Raw genomic sequence first — 21,106 nt, 5'->3', positions numbered from 1 at the left:
CGTCCACTTAGCGCGCAAATGATAACTCGATCGCTCGCTCTCTCGCGCGCGCGCGCCGCATTGAGTTGCGCGCAAACAGATCAATAAAATGCGAGAAACCATCGTAGTCGTCCCCAAAAGACAAATATCCCCGCACACATACGTAAGCGCGCGTAAAGGGAGGAAAGTGTGTGAGAGAGAGAGAGGGGAGAAGCTCTGCGTCACTTTCGACTCCCAAAGGCCTGTAGCGTGACATATGTTGTGCCTCGCTTTCTCTCTTCCTCTCGTTCGCTCCTATGTAGGATGAATGAATAGTCAAGTAAAGGACACTGGACCACGCGACATGCGCAGGCGTGGTTTCTTTCTCGCACTTTAATTGGCCCGATTTGATTGATCATGCACGACTGTATGTGTAAATTGCAAGAGAATTTCAATTTGATTTGTTCTTCGCGACCGAATGTTCGCAGCCGATGGATTTGGCTGGCTGAGATTGGAATAAAAATGAATTAATGAAGCTTCTGTAAGCACGGAAGGACAATTACTTTCCCGAAGTCATCCAATTTGTACGGCACAAATGTCTCGTCGTTCACTGATGATAGTCCATCGTCCTGGTAAGCGCGACGCATGCGAGCGTCGACAAATCTCATGAGCGAGAGAGAAGAGAGAGAGAGAGAGAGAGAGAGAGAGAGAGAGAGAGAGAGAGAGAGAGAGAGAGAGAGCAAGAAGCCAACTGAAGACTATATGTGGTGTGCGGCGTGCCAATTGAATGCGCGTGCGCAAAAAAGTAAAAACTGGTGGAAAATCGGTGTGCCGACCTCGTTTCTCCTTTCATTTGCGTTCCTCGCGGAAAACAAACTTGTTTTACGACCGGATGAAGAATCGCGCTCCTTCTTCGAAAGTGGAGCTGTTAGGCAGCCACCTCCTCCTGAATTGACAAAGTTGCGCTCGTAAACGCGCACAGCGATATTCATTGAAATTAGTTTGAGAGAGCTCCGACATGCAGCGAATTGTTGATAATCGAGGCGTACTTTGCGCGAGTTTGCGGGGACGACCATGTGTTATGTGTTTGCTTTGTTGATTCAACGAATTGCGCCATTGATGGCTTGTTTATTATACTCGATGCGACTGGTATAGAGTAAGAGTAATAAAAAGCCCATCGGCCAAAGTAACCAATTCATGCAAGTGAATTGGTTACTGTTCAATTGGTTATGATGGGTTTTTGTTGACTTTAGTAGGAAATAACCAATAAACGAGCATGCAACGTGTAAATATCGAAGCCAAATCTGCGGTACCAGAGTCAGTCGGAATAAGCGGAGATTGATAAACGAGATATAACATGTTTGCTAAATAGCGAGCGACAAGTTTGCGTTGTAGCGGCAGTTTAGTCGGTGTCGCGCAACGTAACTGACTTACGGAGGTCTTATGAATAAGCCGCTTATAATGGATTCGCGCGTCGTCCGGTCGTGCGCAGCCGCGAAATCGTCAGGTAGCGAATTTTAATTCAGCTCCGACGTGCCGCCCGTTTCCCAATTAAAAGCGACAGCTTTCCCCATTGACCCATTTTTCGCGATCGATCAACGATCCATTCGCAACTTGCCGAAAGCCCTTTCTTGCCCGTTGTTGCGGTTGTCAGACACTGTTATCGCTTACTAATACACTGTTTCTCTTCTTGATATGTTGCAGATACAAATTTGACTGACGCGGAGTATACTATGATAATTCTGATATCAGATTGATTATAACCGCCGCTTCATGTATACGTAAGTATATGGATCTCGTCTTTTACTAGAATTATCCGAGATATCGCGCGTGATCCAACAAATTTCACGCGCACCGTACTAAATACACCATTTTTGATGGAATTCGATTCTCAAGGTGGGCGCTTGCTTCGAAAGCGCCTCAAATGTCACGATCGATCTGATTTATCGGGCGACGCGGCACACCGAGCTACCTTTGTACGCTCTTTTAGTTAAATACGAGCTTAGTGCATAGCAGCGCGCATTAGAAGTCTCATCAGTGCTTTAATACCTGCCTCCGTCAATACAAAAATAAAGCTGCCCGACGGGAGAGCGAAAGAGCGAAAGAGTACGTCGGTTCAACAGGCACCTAATTGCAGAAAAATTATCGGGCTGAAACGGCTATTAGCACTGCGACACGCAACTGTTAATTAAAAGTGCTGACAAAAGACGGTCAAGGATCTCACTCTTTCCTTCTCTCTCCCTTGCAATACCACTTTCTTCCTTTTTTCCCCCCTCGCACCTCCTTCTTTTCTCTTCTTCCTAGAGTTGCAGCTTACATTGACAGCAATTATCCAAGTTTATTTGTTTTTCAGCTGCGCGAGAAAGTACATTCTTTTATTACAATTTTTTCGTTTCCAAGGTGGAAATGCTCCTTGTGCTCCTAGCTTGAAATTCTTGTTTGTTCTACGCAATAATTCAATTGAAACGAGATAAAGGTGCGTCATTTCATTAACATTTTTCAGTCCAACCAGAAATCCATACTTATTGAAAATCTCAGCTGAATCGTGTTTAAATTAAAAGCAAGTAGAATTTATTACGGGAGTTTCAGTCTAAAAAAAAAGGTCCCGTGCACGCGCCTTATTCTATATAACAATTAGTCTTCTGCGACGGCTGCGACTACTCAAGCACGTGCTTCCTCAATTCACGCACGGCTCGAGGCTCGGAGCTCCGTGCCAGTTCGAAGGTTCCAAGCTTTCTCGAAGCTCCTCAAAAACGGTCACGCATAATTTCGAAATTGAATTTAGCAGTGCAGGAACTCGCAAACTCTCGACGGTTTAGCGTCAATTCATAAGCCAGGCTGAAGAACAACTCGAGAGTTCGCGCTGATCGGAAACTCGCGAGCTCGGAATCTCGAGAGCTGAGCGCACGCAGAAGTCTAGCTGAAAAATAAAGACGAAGAGCATAGTGGGATCGATAAATCTAACCGAAAACTTGTTTTTGGGAAAAATCCTGAAGCAGCAGGTCGGACATGAGAAATCTTGGTTCGAGGTGTAGTACGGGCCCCAGTAAACCAGGCACTGCCTCAGCGCGTTCTCTGTCATTGGTTGCACGCGAAGAAGAATTAGTGTCGTCGTCGATCGAGTCGCCGCAACTGGAGGAAGAAGAAGAGCAGCAGCAGCAGGGCGCGCGCAGCGAGCAGCGATCACGGAGGACTACGAATAGCAGTAGCCGTCGACAGAAGGGTCGTCGCCAACTCGTCACTGGTGGCGCCCAGCAGCCGAATTCGCCATCATCCGTCCGGCACGTGTCGCCGTCATCGTCACATCTAGCCTGGATCACGCGGAGGTCATTGGCTGCGGCAAGCAGCAGCCGTTGCGGCCGCAGAACGCAGCTCAAGCGACGAAGCCAGGATCGAATTCGCTCATCGCGCTACACAAGCGACCGGCATTTCCGAAACCGTTGTTAGCACCGATAGCAAGGTAGCTCCTCGCCACTTCTCATCCAGACGCATTTTCGAGTTACATCTCGGTTGATACCAGTCGACAGGCAGGCCTTCGACTCACGGCTTGCTGCCGTAACTCGTCGCGCCAACAATAATTTTACTCGGCTTATCGCAAACCGCATGTTTCTTTGGTCTTACCACGGATTTTCTTTCTGCAATTTTTCATACCGATGCGGCTTCCCCCACCGAAATCCAATTAGTTTGTTTTTATTTTATTTTATTACACACAAAGTTAGTTTCACTCGATTGCAGTTACAATGAGTTGTATAATTGTTACATTCTTGTAACGTTGCTTTCTTTTACCGAAGTTTCACCGGGAATTATTTTCAAGATGAACTGCAAACTATCGAACTAAGGAGGGGGTCGTGAAAACGATGGAAAACTTTCGTTCTATTGTCTAACCGATTGATACCGAAGTCGAACTTGCTATTGTAATGTCATCGTAAGGGAAGTTGCACAGTGGCGGAGAAAAAGTTTTGAATGTCAACGACAATTATTCGCTCCAATGTATCGTTTGCGGTGCGAAAAAAGTAGATAAAAACGAGCGACTCGTCTAGTTCGCAGAGTTAATCTGTCGTTAATCAAGCTTGAACAAGCAATAAAAATAGGGAGTCGATAGCAAAAGTCAAGTCACGTGCACAAAATGAAGCAATCGACGGTGGCAATGTAACTCGGGAATGGAAAATGCGCATATGTGAGACGATAAACGATTGATGGATGACGTTGTGTTGGCAGGAAGGTTGCTTAGTTGTGTGCAGCCTAGACAATGTCCCAAGTTTCTTCATCTATATCAGAGGAAGAACGAAGTTTGTTCCGTCCGTTCACGCGGGAATCACTAGCAGCGATAGAGGCTCGCATCGCCGAGGAACTTGCTAAACAAAAAGAACTCGAGAAAAAAAGAGCTGAAGGCGAGGTAAGTCCCATCTCTCTTTCCTTCTTCATTTCATGATGTCTACGTTGCGGGGCGCCGCTCGCTCAAACACTGGCGCGACTATATTTATACAATGTCCGATAAACCGATAGTTCACCTTGTTTTTTTATTGTTTTTTTTTATTCTTTTTCTCTGTCGCGTGCGAGCTTCTTTTTTTATTATCCGTCGTCGTAGTGGTCGAGCTGCTGATCGGCCGCTTTACTACGATGACGACAAAGTCAGGGTTGGATAGCTAACTGATAATGACTCTTTCAGGTTAATGTAGTATGTACTTTGACATTGCGCGTATATGTGTATGCTTGCGGAGGTCCACACACGTTATTACATGGTGTATTGCTGCATAAATAGTTTGTTCGAAATGTGTTGCGACATGGCAATATAATTTAGGTTACCCTATAATAAACTTATCCAGTGAGTGCGTTATCAAGTCAATTTTGCGAAGCTATTTTGTAATTAAAAGTTTCTCACGAGATTCGATATTATTCAAAGCCAAACAGTACAGCCGAACAAATGACATCGATGAAAAAGTTACTATAAGTAATACAATTTTCGGGGAATGAGAATCACCCAAAAGTACAAAGACAATGCAGCAATAATCTATTCATGCAGCAATCATTAATAAAATGATACGTAGCTGTCGTAGAAAAATAAAAGCGAGAGTCTTCGAGCAGTTAGCTTCGTGCAAAGTGCTGAATGCAAAACGCTGGGGCGCGCGTCTGTGTTTCTGTGTCGGTGTATTTCCGTCAAGTCAAGCCAGGCAACTGTAACGCATCACGGAGAACTGCAATGCGGGTTCGCTCGAAGAGGCCAGCGGCGCGCATCCGCGGAATTCAGACTGGAGAAGAGAAGAACTTTGTGGCTACTGAGTGGTTCTCCCTCGCCCTGTATACTTTTTCTCGTTCGTTTGAGTTTTGCGTAGCTGTTTGAATTTCGTTCACTAATAACCGCTTTCTCTGTTCTCTCATTTTTGGAAAGCGGTTGCATTTCTTTTTTTTTTTTCTATCGGTCATTGTCGGAAAATTTTTGATTTCTTACATGTACAATATAGATTATCATTCGTCTCTTCTAAGCAGTTTAACGGGAAAAGCTTTTGAGAAATTGAGGGGGTTCAAGATAATGAGAAAGTTTAATGAAGAGCGCTATTATCGGGATAATCTGTACCTTAAGTAAATAGCCGAGCTTTTACTCTACAAGAAAATGTTACACTGAAATATCACAATCGATTTTCGAAGACTTAAAAAATCCGCATGAGAGTGAACTTTTTGATACGAAAAAGAATCGACACAGCCATTGCACGTATTCTGCCGAAAAAGATTCCTGAATTTATTCGATTTTTCCATTGGCCGGATAAGCTTGCTAGCGAGCTTTTTGAAAAATACTCTGACCGTTTTCCACTGGCGGAACACCTTGCGATGCAGTCAAGTCGTGCGAAAGCGATTTTCGGCGCACGCGTACGGAGATTGTGCGTCAATCTTGCCTGAATATCTTGCCGCTCCGCTCGTACATTACGCTATGGCGCGCTATAATCTCTCTTCGACTCGCCGGGTGTGCTTGTGTGCGCGAAGGTACGAGTTACTTGAGATTACGCCGCGCGAGCCTGATAGATGCGCGCTTGGAGCTATCTTTCCCTCTCTCTTTATTTGCGTCACGCCCACAGTGAGATCTTAATTATTTGGTGCTTCGAGGCTCATTTCGTTTTGCATTCACGCCTACCAGTTTTGGGAATAGCATTGCGTGACGATTCAATGATATTTTATTCCTTTGGAATAGATTTTACTTTCATATTGTCCAAGTTCTATTCTCATACATTCATTGAGTGTCACACATTTACTAAACCACGAATTCAATTTGAAATAACTGAAAGAATACGCCTTCATTTTTTATCTCCACATTCGACTTCAACGTGTAATACCAAAATGAAAAAAGCACTATATGAATACGATTACATTGTCACGTCCGGTTGAAAATCGAAGAATCTATGTCACGTCGATGTATGACACATATATCGATGTACAGTCAACTTTCACATATATATACGTGGTAAAATTCACAATGAAATCAAATCCAATCATCTCCAACGTATATATGTATCTATATTATATAAATACACAGAAACTCTCTCTCTCTCTCTCTCTCTCTCTCTCTCTCTCTCTTTCTATCTCTCTTGTAACTTCTCTTTAGTATGTGCTATATTGATCGCTATATATACATACATCTGTGTGATATATCTTTACATTATGTTGTGTGTAGTATAAATACACGTAAATCAACGTGCTAAATATATCAATGCTAGAATTTCTATTGCTCTGTGTTCTCCTTCTACACATCTTGTCTCTAGCAATACGTATACAACTATTTGATTAAAAAGCGTTGATGTATACAAATGAAGGTTACTACATTACATCCTTTGCAGACGAGAAGTTTACAGTCTCTCTTTCTCTAAATTTTATGCAAATACTTCATGCTTTCGTTGTTTTACGATGCCGCATCAAAGTCTATTTTTATTTCCTTTCCTCTTTTTTTTTTCCTTTTTTTAGTTTTATGTAATTGCTTGAGTTTTGAGACCGATAAACTTCTCATGTTGGGATTGAACTACAAGGGGTTTCAAGTAGTTTTAGACTAATTTTAAGCAAAGCTTGTAATGACTTTTTGATCCGTTTGGATAGACATGAAAGACATTACAATGGAAATTATCGACGGATAAACATACAATCTTTCTGTTTTCTTTTTCAACATTTTTTTTTCAAAAATCTGTTATCTCATTTTGACAATTTGTTTGTCTCATCATCTATCATCATCGGCAAATATGCTCGTATTATATAAATCATCTATTACGCTATATTTACCACTCTGTTGTTTGCGCCTATTTGTGTGTGTGTGTGTTCTTTCTGTATTTAATGTAACCGAAACTTGTTTTTTCTCCATTTTTCTCCAATTGCAGACGGGTTATGGACGGAAGAAAAAGAAAAAAGAAGTAAGACCTTATGCGCCCACGTGTGTGTGCTAAGTAAAAACAATAAAAACCTGCTCCATACTATAATCAAAAATGAGAACGTGAACGTCACGCTTTTTTTCGCTCTACCCTTATTTTCTTTTGCTAAAAGTCTGTTTTCTCTCTCTCTCTCTCTCTCTTTCTCTCTCTTTCTCTCTCTCTCTCTCTCTCTCTTTCTCTCTCTTGCAACTCGAAAGCTTTCTCACGTTTATATATTCTTCGTTTTTTGCTGCTTACGCGAAAATAATTAGCGCCCGCTCAAATGTATTAGCTCGATTTCACTTTCCCTCTTCGTCCGTATATTAAAGTCTTCATTCAATTTACGTTAAATTTTGTTATGTCTACTTTTGTCTTTTGTTTGTTTTTAACTAGTAATACTTCGCAACTGACTGAAAGATAATTGGCAAGTTTCTAACTAATCTCGAACAAAAACATCCAATGGACTTTTTTCTGCGTTGTACTGAAATCGAGTTCTTACATAAAATGTTCTGGTTGCTGTTGCTGTCACACGCTAACTGCACTCAATCGCTGAAAACGCCGTTTAAAACAGCTAAAAAGTACTAAATACAAGAAAAAAAAGATAACTTGCTTATCTGTGTAGCTTGTTGATTCTGAGTATTATTAGTATGCAGCTTATGATTGTGGCGCGTGCGAATGAAAGTATGAGCTTCTGTGCCTTTTCTATGTCTATCTACTTCTATATTCATTTTTCAAAACTGCTACAATGACATATATCACTGGAATGCTACATTACAAACAAAGAAAACTCACGTAGTTGAACAATTTCGCGGATCTTCGTCGAAAGTTTATTTATTTGTATATCCGAAGTTTTTCATTGATCATCACCTTCAGTTAATTATTTTTATTTTTATTTTATTCTCCTTTCTATTAAGCTGTCTGCAAAAACTCTAATCGTCCAGAGGTAATTTCAAACACGCACGCGAACTTTGTACACGAATTATCTTAGTCAATAGAAAATTTGAGCGAAGTAAATCTAAAACATGTATTTTTAGCACGCACTCATTGAAAGTAGTCTAGGCAACAAAAGACAAAAACCAGAAAAAATGGAATGAAGAAAATGAAGCGATTATTTATTCGTTTCAGCTTTAAGATATATATTAATTAGTTAGTAAGATATATTTATAGACAGTTGTATCTTCTTCTGTTTTTAGTTTAGAATAATCGAGTGTATTTTTATTTTCGCCAAACACTTTTTGTCGAGAAAAATAAAAAAGTCAGACAATAATACAGTTAATTCAACGATTAATTTAATCAAACCATCACATGCCTTTATAATATTTAAGTCACGATGACGAAGTATTGCGCTGAAAATTGAAGTATATCGGTTTTTTACGTATTTTCATAACAACATCGACATGATAAAATGATACTAAAAAATATATTTGCTGCACTCAGCCTTTTTTTACACGGCAGCAAAAACTTTTTTGCACACTCTTTCTTGACTTTTCAACTTATAATAACTTAGATATGTTTACGATCTTTTGAAATTTTGCTTTGTCAACAGTTTTTCAAATAATTATTTTTATATAATCAGCCTTTTTTACATATATAACAAGCATTCAAAATTTACATTCCACTAAACAATAACTTTTTTTAACATTGTTTTGAATACTTATATGTCTGCTAATTGACACAACGAAGACAAATTTTGTAATTTTTTTTCTTAATATACACTTCGATAACACGCATAATTAAAATGTTGTAACTCTTATATCAACACCTAAGCATTTTCTACCTGACTGTTTTTGCAGCCTTAAGCTAATCAAACTATGAACTATTGAGGATAATTGTTAGAAATTAATAAATATTCAATATAATTTTAAAAAAGTTTGCACATCAAAGGCTGAGAGACCGCAGTGCTAGAAAGTGCCGTAAATACTTATTATTAAAGCGATAAATTACACTCACTTTTTACGCATTTATTCCGAATTGTCTTAGTGGTGCTCTGATCAGATTTCAATAACAGTTGTTTCAAATCCTCAACACGATTGAAAAAGTGATTCTTGAAATTTCATCCGAAGCGCCTAGATGAGTTTATTGACACTGCTCACGCAGCTGCATCTTGAAGATCTTAGGATTAGTTTTAGTTTTAAATTGGCGAGGAGCCGTTTAAAATATATTAGATTTTCCATTGACGAGAGCAGTAGCCTTGACGTGAAGTATGGAAAAATTCTTCTGGACATATAGTTAGCTCAGCTTATTTAGTACCAATTGCTTAGAATTAGATTGCCTACGATGTAATATTTAGGAGACACAGATTATATTAGCTTTGCCTACAATACAGTCAGTAAATTTTTGAGATCTTTTCATATGTAAATAAGGTTACTTATGGTACTTGATTTTCCATACTTCCCCTTGCTATTAGTGACTGCACCAGTTTTGGTTTTCTAAGCGCAATTAGTCAAATTAACGAGCAAACTCGAACGAAGTGAAACTCGCAAGGTTTACACCGAAAATCACGCAGCAGTTGTCATAATCTGATTGATCGTACAAGTCTGCTCGAACCTTAGTTGCTCTCCTTAGGAAACGTGCGTATGTGCGCACTATAAGTGTCTGAAAAGAGGCTACTGCTCAAAAGAATACTAAAAGATGAGCAAAGCCGACGCTGTCGCAATGTCGGCTCCTCGCGCGGTGTCCCTTTATCCCTATATAGTTTCAATTATGCTTTTTGTTTTTTCTCGCGCTGGGAAAACTTGGGAGAGTGCTAATACGTTGGCTGTGCGTTTTCGTAGATTCGATATGACGACGAAGATGAGGATGAGGGTCCACAGCCGGATCCGATGTTTGAGCAAGGAGCGCCCATTCCGGTCCGAATGCACAACGATTTTCCCTCCGAGTTGGCCTCCATACCTCTTGAAGATATTGATAATTTCTACAATAATCAAAGGGTAAGTCCATATCATATTTCAAACTTTATTTTGGTTGGTTTTTAAAAGCACTAAATGACTATTTCGATTCTAGGGAAATACCAAAAGAGCGTATCTTTTTTTATTTATCATAGAAAACCTTTTAAAATCAATTTAAGCCTGCTCAACTAAAAATGATATTCTATTTTTTTAAAGAAATTTCGCCTAATTATTTAACTTTTTGCACTTGAATCTGACTGCATTTAAAACTCAAATGTCTAATATCGCCTGTTGATTATTGAGCTGCCACATCAAGTTAATTTGGATTAAATAAATAAAAAAAAAGTTAATTTGGTCACTGATCAACGCAAACCTATGAAAAAAATTATGTTGCAGACATTCGTGGTTATTAGCAAGGGTAAGGACATATTTAGGTTCTCAGCGACAGATGCCATGTGGATCCTCGATCCATTTAACCCGATTAGGCGGGTGGCCATCTACATATTGGTCCATCCCCTTTTCTCTCTCTTCATCATTACTACTATTTTGGGTAACTGCATACTCATGATCATGCCCACGACGCCCGCCATCGAATCTACTGAGTGAGTATTTTTCTCTCTTCGAACATCGATATTCGATCTCTCTCTCTCTCTCTCTCTCTCTCTCTCTCTCTCTCCCTCTGTCTCTGTCTCTCTGAGCTACAAAATGAGAATTCACGTTTGAATGCGCATCACGTATGCTTGAAAAGAATCTGCGCTCGAGAATGAGACTGAAAAAACCTATTGTGTGTGATTTTTCAGAGTCATATTTACGGGCATCTACACATTCGAATCCGCCGTTAAGGTGATGGCGAGGGGTTTCATTCTGCAGCCTTTTACCTATCTTAGAGATGCATGGAATTGGCTCGACTTCGTAGTTATAACTTTAGCGTGAGTAGCTCATTATTTACTACAACTATCCATCTACTAGTACGCGATGCCTGCGTAAGGCCAGCAAATTCAATTTAACTTAAGCTAAACTACATAATGAACACCTTGTGTCATGTATCTTCGGATATTATAGAAGGTATCTCTTCAATTTTCGAATGTTCGGGAAAATCTTAACTTCTCGCCATTCCATTTCTATAATTATCTTCAAAATACGATGCTAACAATCCATTTTGGATTCTTGTGTATGAAATTCCACACCGTCATGACTAACAAGTTGCAGAGATACGCTCGTGTAAAATACACTCTCACGTTTCCACACTCACTGGTGCGAGGAGTGAGATTATGATTAAGGCATATATTATATTATCAATATTATAAAAGTATGTACACCAAAAGAAGAAAAAACAAAAAAACAATGTTATCATATCATCACAAATATCTAATGATAATTTTACGACTAGACTGATGGAGCTCCCCTACTATAATAATGTAGCATTTATCGGATGAAGGAACACACTCTCTCGAGATCAGAGTGTATGCTATCAAACCTACTATTTTTCTATCTATATATACTTGTTTTAAATGTGAAACGTTCTTAACATGTGTGTCATCTAGTTAGAGCATCGACGATCAACTTTAGTCACTACGAAAAAAAATCAGTTTTAGAACAAAAAAGTATGCCGTAGACGCAGATCTATATCTTAGATGAGTCAAGTGCGAATGCACGTTTGTAGTTTGTGCAGCGAAGAAGAATAAAGTTTACCGCTGAGTCAGAAATATAGTTTCCAGACAAGTGAAATGGACGTAATTGACAAATTTTTAGAGCCGCGAAAGGTGTCGAATTTTGTATTATGGACGCGCGCAATTGATAAAACTCGAGTCGATGTACGTGGTACCTTTCTTTCGTTCACTCCGTCCACTGTCTACTCTAAAGTGATTTTCTTACCATAATTTCATGCTCATTCGTATACGCGCTAGTCCGATTAAATAGCTATTAATTTTTTGTTAGACTCCGCACTACTTTGGTTACGTTCGATTAAGCGATGTGGCTCGCTTTTAGTCGATTACGCTGTTATATCAAGAAATTAGTATTGATTATGCTATTTACGATAATTTAATAATTAATTTCTGTATCCAATCTCAAATATAAATAATTTTGCTAGGTCAAATTCCATTATCATGTATTTTCAAGTGGATTTTAATGTTGATTTCGTGTCCCGAACACATTGAAAGATTGCTACAAGTAGTATAAATCAACGAATAGTCAAACGAACGATCTAAATTATTATAGCTCACACTTTAGTTATTGATATTTGTCATAAAAATTAGCTCACGTTAGACAATCATTTTCATAAACAAAAAAATTAAACAAAGTATTTGTTACAAGAGTCGTTAACTATTTTAGTATAGTTTAAAAACATTTTATAAATGTGTTCACGCGTATAATATACACATTAATTTGATAGTTATGTATACCAATTTAATGGAACCCTCCAATCTTTTGTATAATTGACATTTCGCTCGTCGATTTGATAAAATATAAAACTATAAATTTGAACTTTTATGCATGGACACATGATCGTAGTTTAGTGAGACATTCACATATAGAATTTTAAATAATGTTATTAGAAATACTTATTTGAATACTCAAGTAAATAATTAACTAATTTTCTATCATGGAGATGCATGAATTTCTAGTTCTTATAAATCCTACTATATTTGATAACAATAATTGATTACTTATAATCATTTTTTTCTCTAGAGTAAGAGTTTTCCAATCATAACATCATTATACTCAAATATTAGGAACTAGTGAGTCGTAGAAAAAGTAACAATTAATCGTGTTTGAAAATTTTTTGTTCAACTTTTGCCTAAGCGAAGTTTGTCGTTGTATTATTATTGTTTTAATGAACCTTTGCTATAATTATATTTCCCTCGTCCCTCTTTGATCATTGTAATGTGTATGTGATGTGTCGGGTATATTGCAGTTATGTGACGATGGGAATAGATCTAGGCAACCTTGCCGCTCTCAGGACATTTCGAGTCCTCCGAGCCTTGAAGACTGTCGCTATTGTACCAGGTACGCTTTAGAAATTAGCAAATAATTAGTTCATATGAAACATTTGATCTTTGAATGTCAATATAAAATAATAAAATACAATGTCAATAAGAAAAGTGACATTTCAAAGCTCAATTTGTTCAAATAGTGCTTAGTCATAGAATTTAATAATAAATATATAAAGTTGTACTTCATCCTACTTTTTTTTTGTATTTTTTTATCTTTGCCAGTAATATGCTATTGTATTTGTACAATTTTTTTGTGTGTACACTTTTAGCTTTACACTTTTCTCATAAAAATGCTGATTAACATATTATGTAACAACAAGTAGAAGTACACATAAATGCATTGCACTTAAATAACGTATTTATATGTTGGCGTTCGAGGTTTGTATAATACCTCTTTCAAAGGATTTTTATCTTTTTCTACAAACATCAATATGTTTTTCCATAAAAAATAATCATAAAAAATTGCGTTGACGCACTCATTTAAAATTCAATAGTTAAAAGTTCATTGACATGTATTTAACTAAAATTAGCAAGAGATTTCTTGATTTTTTGATAAATTAATATGTAAATTATGAAAATATTTCACCGGGTACAATAACGATTAATCTGGACGTGCGATTCTCTTCGTGTATTATTCCATTCCTTCACCCAAAATGAAAATATAATTATATTATTAAGAACGCATTTTTTTAATTTGCCACGATGTTTGGAATCTGTTTACAGGTCTTAAAACTATTGTCGGTGCTGTGATAGAGTCAGTGAAAAATCTACGCGATGTGATAATCCTAACCATGTTCTCCCTCTCCGTCTTTGCACTGATGGGCCTTCAGATTTACATGGGGGTGCTGACGCAAAAGTGTATAAAAAATTTTCCCGAAGACGGTTCGTGGGGCAATCTCACTCATGAGAACTGGGAGAGATTTGTTAGTAACGATAGTGAGTATTCCAATAAATCTTCTCATAAGTAAAAAATATATCCGTACAGTCCCAAAGAAATAGTACCAATAAAAGTTTCGGAAAGAGTACGTGTAACAATAATTGATCTGACCCACAGCAAATTGGTATGGTCAGGACGAAGCGGGAAACTATCCTTTATGCGGGAACTCATCCGGAGCTGGGTAAGTTTTGTTGTTCAGTTAATTGCAAAAATAATTGGTACGTTCTAGAAAAAAAAATGGTCTCACGGGAATAATGAAATTTACAGGCAATGCCCACCTGGCTATACATGTTTGCAAGGTTACGGGGATAATCCGAACTACGGTTATACGAGCTTCGACACATTTGGCTGGGCGTTGCTATCCGCCTTCCGCCTAATGACTCAAGATTACTGGGAAAACTTATACCAACTGGTGCTTAGGTCGGCGGGACCATGGCATATGCTCTTCTTCATTGTCATCATTTTCCTCGGTTCGTTCTATCTTGTAAACTTGATCCTTGCCATTGTCGCTATGTCGTACGATGAATTACAAAAGAAGGCCGAAGAGGAAGAAGCAGCCGAGGAACAGGCGATAAGAGTAAGCTGGATCTACATAATATTTTGACGTGATGCTCGTTACTTTGAAGATCATTTTTCGACAATAAATATGCGATTAAAATTTAAATTACATTTTTTCTGAGACGAAAAAAAAATTGAAGAAATATTTTTTATGTTTCATCGATAATTTTTCATTATTTAATTGATAATTACATGGTCATTTGTTCATTACACAGATGTGACGTACATGTATTTGGTAGAAAATAGAAATTACTTTTATTTCACTTATATTTTAAATCTAACAAAGATAAATTGGTAAGAATATGCCATAAGGTGTAATCGAATATGAATCCTTCGAGATAGAATTCCGAAGCTGGCGTCTAATCGACTCAAATGCACGTTATTTCAGGAGGCAGAAGAGGCGGCTCAAGCAAGAGCGGACAAGTTAGCGAGACAAGAAGAAGCACGGGAGGCGGCGGCTCATGCGGCAGCTACGGCAGCTGATCACATTGTCAAGTCGCCTTCGGATTTCTCTTGTCATAGTTACGAACTATTCGTTGGCCAGGAGAAGGGCAACGATGACAACAACAAGGAACGCATGAGCATCAGATCGGTCGAGTCGATAAGTGAACACAGGGTTAGGATTGCTGGCAACCATGTCACCTCGACTTCCACCAAAGTTCGCAGAGTCAGTGCTGTAAGGATTTCTCTTTTTTTTTTACTTTTCTTGAACCCAAATCATCAGTTCCATCAATACACTCCGTAGAATCATTGTAATTTATGTGTTGCTTTTCCTTTGTGTCTTATATATGCATCAGAGTATCATATGCTTGCCAACGTATTTACTCATTTTGTGCTATTTTCTATAACATCAAACAACTTCATTATATCATAGTTTTCACAATAACTTGTGAATTGAAGAAATAGCTTTAGTATAGTTAGACTAAATTAATCGTTTAGCGTAGATGTTTTACCATGAAAATAAGTTATTTCTGAGTAGAATTAATATTCGAAAGTATACATGCCATTTGAAATTTTAGACATAAATTTTTGATTTTCAAAGATAAAAACAAGTTGTTCCAATGTGGATCTGCAATCTAAGGTGCACTTTTTTTACATAGAGAAATGCTTAGGGACTTTCTTCTTTATTAGCTAGTTTAAGACGCTTCCGTTCTCATTCGTTGAAATGGCAAACAGACCAAGTTCGCCTTTCTTCCAATCGCTTCTTTGTTGCATTCCTCTAAAAAATGAAGCAGAATAATTTGACAATCCTCGGCAAAGCTCGTTAATTAGGTAGAAAGCCGTCGCGTAAAAACAATTACATGGATATAAATTTGCGATTGGAGGGTGCGCGCGCAAACGTAAATCCACGATCACGTAAAGCGGATTAAGGAGAATGAGGCATGGGTCGCGTAATGCCGTTGCACAACAGCGCACTGCTCCTCTCGCAATTACTGCGCCGAACTATTACCCTGCAGGTGTGCACCGATCGATCGCCGTCTATTCTTTTTTTCCCGCTTTACCATACACTATAAGATGCCTCCGCAGCTTCCCACCACTGTGCACTCCAAGCACACTTACGCGCATGCCACTGCTCGCTTACTTGCTCGCTGGTCCAATGTGTTTTACTACCGAGATGGAAGCTCTTTCCAAGTTGATCTCGAAATTTGTATAGCTCACGCACCGCTAGCAAAGATATCTCGTATCGATCGACGCTTTAGAGCTTGTATAGCCATAAAAAGTCTTTCGCTTTATGAAGTATTCAAGAACATTATGGATATCCTCGCATTTTTCATCAATTCATTGGATTTTTTCACGTACAATTCTGCTATTATTCTATCTTCATTAAATTATTCAACCAAAATACCTTCTTTTGGTATAGTTTCACGAATAAAAATGACTTGGGGCTATCGAGTACGTGCAAATCATGTAATAATTTACATTGACGTGGATGCGGAAACCAACGTTATCGTTCAATACGTGTAAAAAAGGACATTCGTTGAGTTATTTATACAAGAAATGCAAACATACTTCAGTTGATTTTAATATTAGACTTCACTGATGCAATTCAAGGTGTATCATCGCAGAGCAAGCATTTAACATAATTAAAAAAGTAAAAAGTAAAATATTTATGTAAATGCTTTATTAAAACGAGATATAGATTGAGTTTTTGAGTGTAATCCGGAGGAAAATTTCAAAATCTGCAATTAAAATAATGGAAACACAAAACTTGAACTATATACTATTTTATTATAGAAAGATATATTTCTGTCCACGTAAGATACAAGTTCTGAAGTTTCAAGATTATCGTTTTTTGAGGTAGAACCGTAAAGAATTTTTTTTATGCGCGATAACTTTAGTAGCCATTCTCTTAAGTTTTTCGTGAAGCCGTACTTTTCTTTACATAATTACAAAGGTAATCTGCGTAAAAATGCATTTTTTATTTTGAAATCAAAAAAAAATTTATTTTCGAGAAGGAAGAGCAAAGAAGGTCGCATTCTACGTGGATTTACAATAACTTTGAGTCGATCGCTGCGAAAATGTATCTTTGCCTTGCATGCCTCACTGCAAACTTGTGTACAATGTATATTCTACATATATACATGCAGTCACTGAGAAAAGGTATTGTAGTAGAGAAAAAATATTGTAATAAAAAGTTCTCACTTTCCTGAAACCTTACTATGTTACTCTATCTCCTTCCGAGTAAAAATGCGTATTTTCTTGTTTTCCTCTCTAACGTATCTTCCTCTTACTTTCTCTCTCTCTCTCTCTCTCTCTCTCTCTCTCTCTCTCTCTCTCTCTCTCTCTCTCTCTCTATCTAAACTTGGAATATGCAATAGGTGTATCGATATCCATATACGTTATACCGTTGCTATCACATATCAGTAATAGAGTTATAAGTATTTTTGTGTAATGCTTGCGCAAATGTGTGCCATTATGTCTCTCAATATGCATATGAACGTTGGTTGTTATTGAAACAACAGCGGAATGATTAAAAAAATTACAAAGTGCAAAGATCTTGAAGAGCGTTTTCTTTTTGTCAATGATCAGATAGTAGGAGATTTCTTTTTCTTGTTTTTTTTTTAAAGGTCGCTCGCGCTGCTAATGGTCAGTTTACTTATGCCTACCAGGATAGCCTAAAAGAGGTACGTGGTTACGACTGTCAGCAACCGTGGTTTGCGTTAACACGGGGCCGTATGTACTTAAAAATAGGATCATCTAACTCCAGATGGTTTACGTTTTTCAATCAGTCGCTTTCAATCTTCACTGCTGGCTGAAATTCTGAGTTCTTAACTTTAATTAATCAACTTTTCGAGCATAATGTTTTTAATTATCTATTTCAATAAATGTACGTGTAGAGTGAAGATTGAAAACGTGATTTCTATTACGATCCAATCAAATCTTCAAAAGTTTGCATCAGGCAATCAATCTTTTATTTATTTTGGACCATTTTCACAACCTTCTGAATTTCAAAAAGTTCATACTACACAGTATGCCGTAACATATTCGATGCGTTAAAAAGGAAAACAGAGATCAAGAAGTATTCATTTCAATATCATAATACGTTTGAACGTAAATACAGAAACATGTGAAAGCATTCCTTAAATTATAACAATTTGTCCATGTACATATGTTCAAAAACGACGTACAAAGCCTTCTCATTCGAAATAATTTATCAACAGTACAAGTTACCATCACATGCAAACAAATTCATTGTGTGATCAATAAAACTGATGTAAATACAATCGTTTTTGTGATCATCAATACGTTTATCCGTAATGTAGATTTTTACATTTTTCTCAATTTCACACTATAAAACGCATAATATTTTATATTCTTTCGTCGCTTGCATATTCATCAAACGAATTTTTATCTCTGTCAGCCGCATCCATCACAAAAAAATAAACGCTTTTCACGCCAAAAATAAAACGAGATTGAGTATCCGACAAATCAGAAAACTCATCCAAGCTAAATATTGGGAAGAAAGAGCCGAAATGACTATATCAAATGAATCAACAGGCAAGCCTGAGTCTACCAGGCTCACCATTCAACCTGCGACGCTCGTCGCGCGGAAGTCATCAATTTACACCGCGCAACGGTCGTGGGAGGTACGTTGGTCAACCAGGCAATGACCGCAAGCCCTTGGTATTGTCATCGTATCTGGACGCACAAGAACATCTGCCGTTTGCCGACGACTCGAACGCCGTTACACCGATGTCAGAAGAGAATGGCGCCATCATTGTGCCCGTTTATTATACAAATTTAGGTTCCCGACACTCGTCTTACACTTCGCACGCCTCGCGTCTTTCCTACACGTCACACGGCGATCTGCTCGGCGGTATACCTACGAAAGAGAGCAAACTCAGGAGTCGATCCACCAGAGTTTCCTCTGCCAATGGGCATCTTGTGGCGGAGAACTTGCAGAAACATTCTTACGTAAGTGTGTTGTCCACCTTGCATGCATTATCTACGATTAATGCGTTTGTGCCATTTGAAAGAACAAGCTTACAATGCTTCATTCATCGTCTGCTTGTAGGATGGCGATTCGGAAGATCCCTACGGCAAGGTAAAACAACAAGATAATCCATTCATTGAAGAACCTACCCAGCAACACGCTGTCGTGGATATGAAAGGTGCGTTTATCGAATGAAGCCAAAGATCGTGTGATTTGACTATGAATACTCGGATTACAAATATTTCATTCCTATTATAGATGTTATGGTGCTTAACGACATTATCGAACAAGCTGCTGGCCGGCAAAGTCGAACATCGGAACACGGAGGTAAATTCAGTCTTTCTCGAGTTGATATCTTGAAATAACGATAAGATTTGCACTTACACAAACACCGACGACTTTTCGTAATTTTTTTACTGTGTTGTATGGAAACTTTTTGGTAAAGCGATATCTAACTTCTTTCTATAAATTTGATCTATGATCATTTATTTACAAATCCGTTCACTCTATTATACTGTAAATTCTATTTCTCTGAATTGTCTGTTCATTCATTTTTAATTCCCAGTCTTGTAAAGTTTTTTTTTAAATTAATAACATCTCTATTGATATTCAATACAATTAAAATAGTTTTAAAATTTGAAAATTTAGTTACTAATGTATTAAATTTTTGTAGAATAAGTCGTTTTTACTAATAATGCAAAAACTATCTCATTAATAATGTATCATCGTTCGTATCATTTGTTTTAATCTTTTTTTTTATCGATTGATTTTGAAAATATATTATTTTATTATATTATTCTTTCGTATGACAATCATTTGATTCTATGTCATGAATACCAATGTTATTTTTCAAGACACCAAAATAACAAGCTCTTGAAAAGTTTCAATACCCGCTGTTAGTGCGTTACCTGTGTGTATTCGTATACGTACGTTTTGTAACGTGGGTGTTTGGTTTTTTGGGGGAAATTGAGTTTTTTCCCTCTGCGATGCTATTTTTCATAATTCTCATCATTTCTATATTCTACATTTCCTCGCATACTATACGACAATTTTCAATCATCATGTGTACATACTCGAACATTACGTTCGTAAATTACTGTCTGTTTTTATTTGCTTAAAATGTCAATTTATTATTTTACACCGCCTGACATCGCTGCACTATCTTTTCTTTTTTTGTTAAATAAACATCTTTCTTCATTATATGTCTTTCAAATTTCATAAATAAAGCCAAAGTCACAATAAATATGTCATTTTCAACCAAATTGCATGTTTTAATTGTTTGAAGTTATAAGAAAAAGTATATTTGAAATAAAAATTGATGCAGTGTAATACAAATGCATGAAATAACATGTTATTAAATAAAAATTTTTTTGCACGTTTTAATGTTTTTCTTATTTCTAAGTTTTGTAGCAAAATGTTTTAATTGCTCTTGTGTATTATTTTGTGATATCAAAAAATGTTATATTTACATGTTTATCTGCATGTCGCTTGAATTTTTATAATTTGATTATTAATATAATTTGATTATTATTATTATTGTTATTATTGTTATTGTTTATTATTATTATTATTATTATTATTATTATTATTAATATTATTATTATTATTATTAATATTATTATTATTATTATTAAACGAAGAATAATTTTTTAGTATACTGATTATATTATTTTGTCATAACTTACTGCCACACTCATTATAACAGAAACCAAACATGAACTTAGTTCATCTTCAATAATGTACATATATTCACTAATGTTATAAATAATCAAAATTTTTAAAACATAAAAGAATTCTTACGTATCAGTTTAATTGCTTACTTCTAACAATAATTTTGATTCTTGAACACTGGTAATTTTTGATAATTAATCTATTTAGTTTAAGAATGGAAAATCTTTCGATTTACACTTGCTTCACCCTTTCTATAACGCAAGCACAAACTTGAAAAT

The 21,106-nt window shown here is 37.1% G+C and overlaps 1 protein-coding gene across 2 annotated transcripts in view; it reads left to right on the top strand.

Annotated features, from left to right (window-relative positions):
- Positions 1 to 21,106, top strand: part of LOC131670600 (sodium channel protein para) — a 64,541-nt gene that overhangs the window by 20,119 nt on the left and 23,316 nt on the right. The window contains exons 2-17 of one of the 2 annotated variants that reach the window (XM_058946318.1): positions 1,663 to 1,739; positions 2,955 to 3,418; positions 4,177 to 4,354; positions 7,314 to 7,346; positions 10,118 to 10,273; positions 10,628 to 10,833; positions 11,032 to 11,160; positions 13,149 to 13,240; positions 13,951 to 14,163; positions 14,282 to 14,345; positions 14,432 to 14,741; positions 15,111 to 15,398; positions 17,791 to 17,847; positions 18,722 to 19,138; positions 19,239 to 19,335; positions 19,416 to 19,484. In XM_058946318.1, coding sequence (XP_058802301.1) covers positions 4,208 to 4,354; positions 7,314 to 7,346; positions 10,118 to 10,273; positions 10,628 to 10,833; positions 11,032 to 11,160; positions 13,149 to 13,240; positions 13,951 to 14,163; positions 14,282 to 14,345; positions 14,432 to 14,741; positions 15,111 to 15,398; positions 17,791 to 17,847; positions 18,722 to 19,138; positions 19,239 to 19,335; positions 19,416 to 19,484 — 2,278 coding nt within the window. In that variant the 5' untranslated portion in view covers positions 1,663 to 1,739; positions 2,955 to 3,418; positions 4,177 to 4,207. The remainder of the gene's footprint in view (positions 1 to 1,662; positions 1,740 to 2,954; positions 3,419 to 4,176; positions 4,355 to 7,313; positions 7,347 to 10,117; positions 10,274 to 10,627; positions 10,834 to 11,031; positions 11,161 to 13,148; positions 13,241 to 13,950; positions 14,164 to 14,281; positions 14,346 to 14,431; positions 14,742 to 15,110; positions 15,399 to 17,790; positions 17,848 to 18,721; positions 19,139 to 19,238; positions 19,336 to 19,415; positions 19,485 to 21,106) is intronic. The other variant, XM_058946319.1, reaches the window with a different exon arrangement.

The sequence above is a fragment of the Phymastichus coffea genome, unplaced genomic scaffold, assembly GCF_024137745.1.
Source record: "Phymastichus coffea isolate CEN01 unplaced genomic scaffold, Cenicafe_Pcof_1.1 PCOF00112, whole genome shotgun sequence".
Taxonomy (NCBI): Eukaryota; Metazoa; Arthropoda; class Insecta; order Hymenoptera; family Eulophidae; genus Phymastichus; species Phymastichus coffea.
This window is presented reverse-complemented; position numbering and strand designations above follow the sequence as displayed.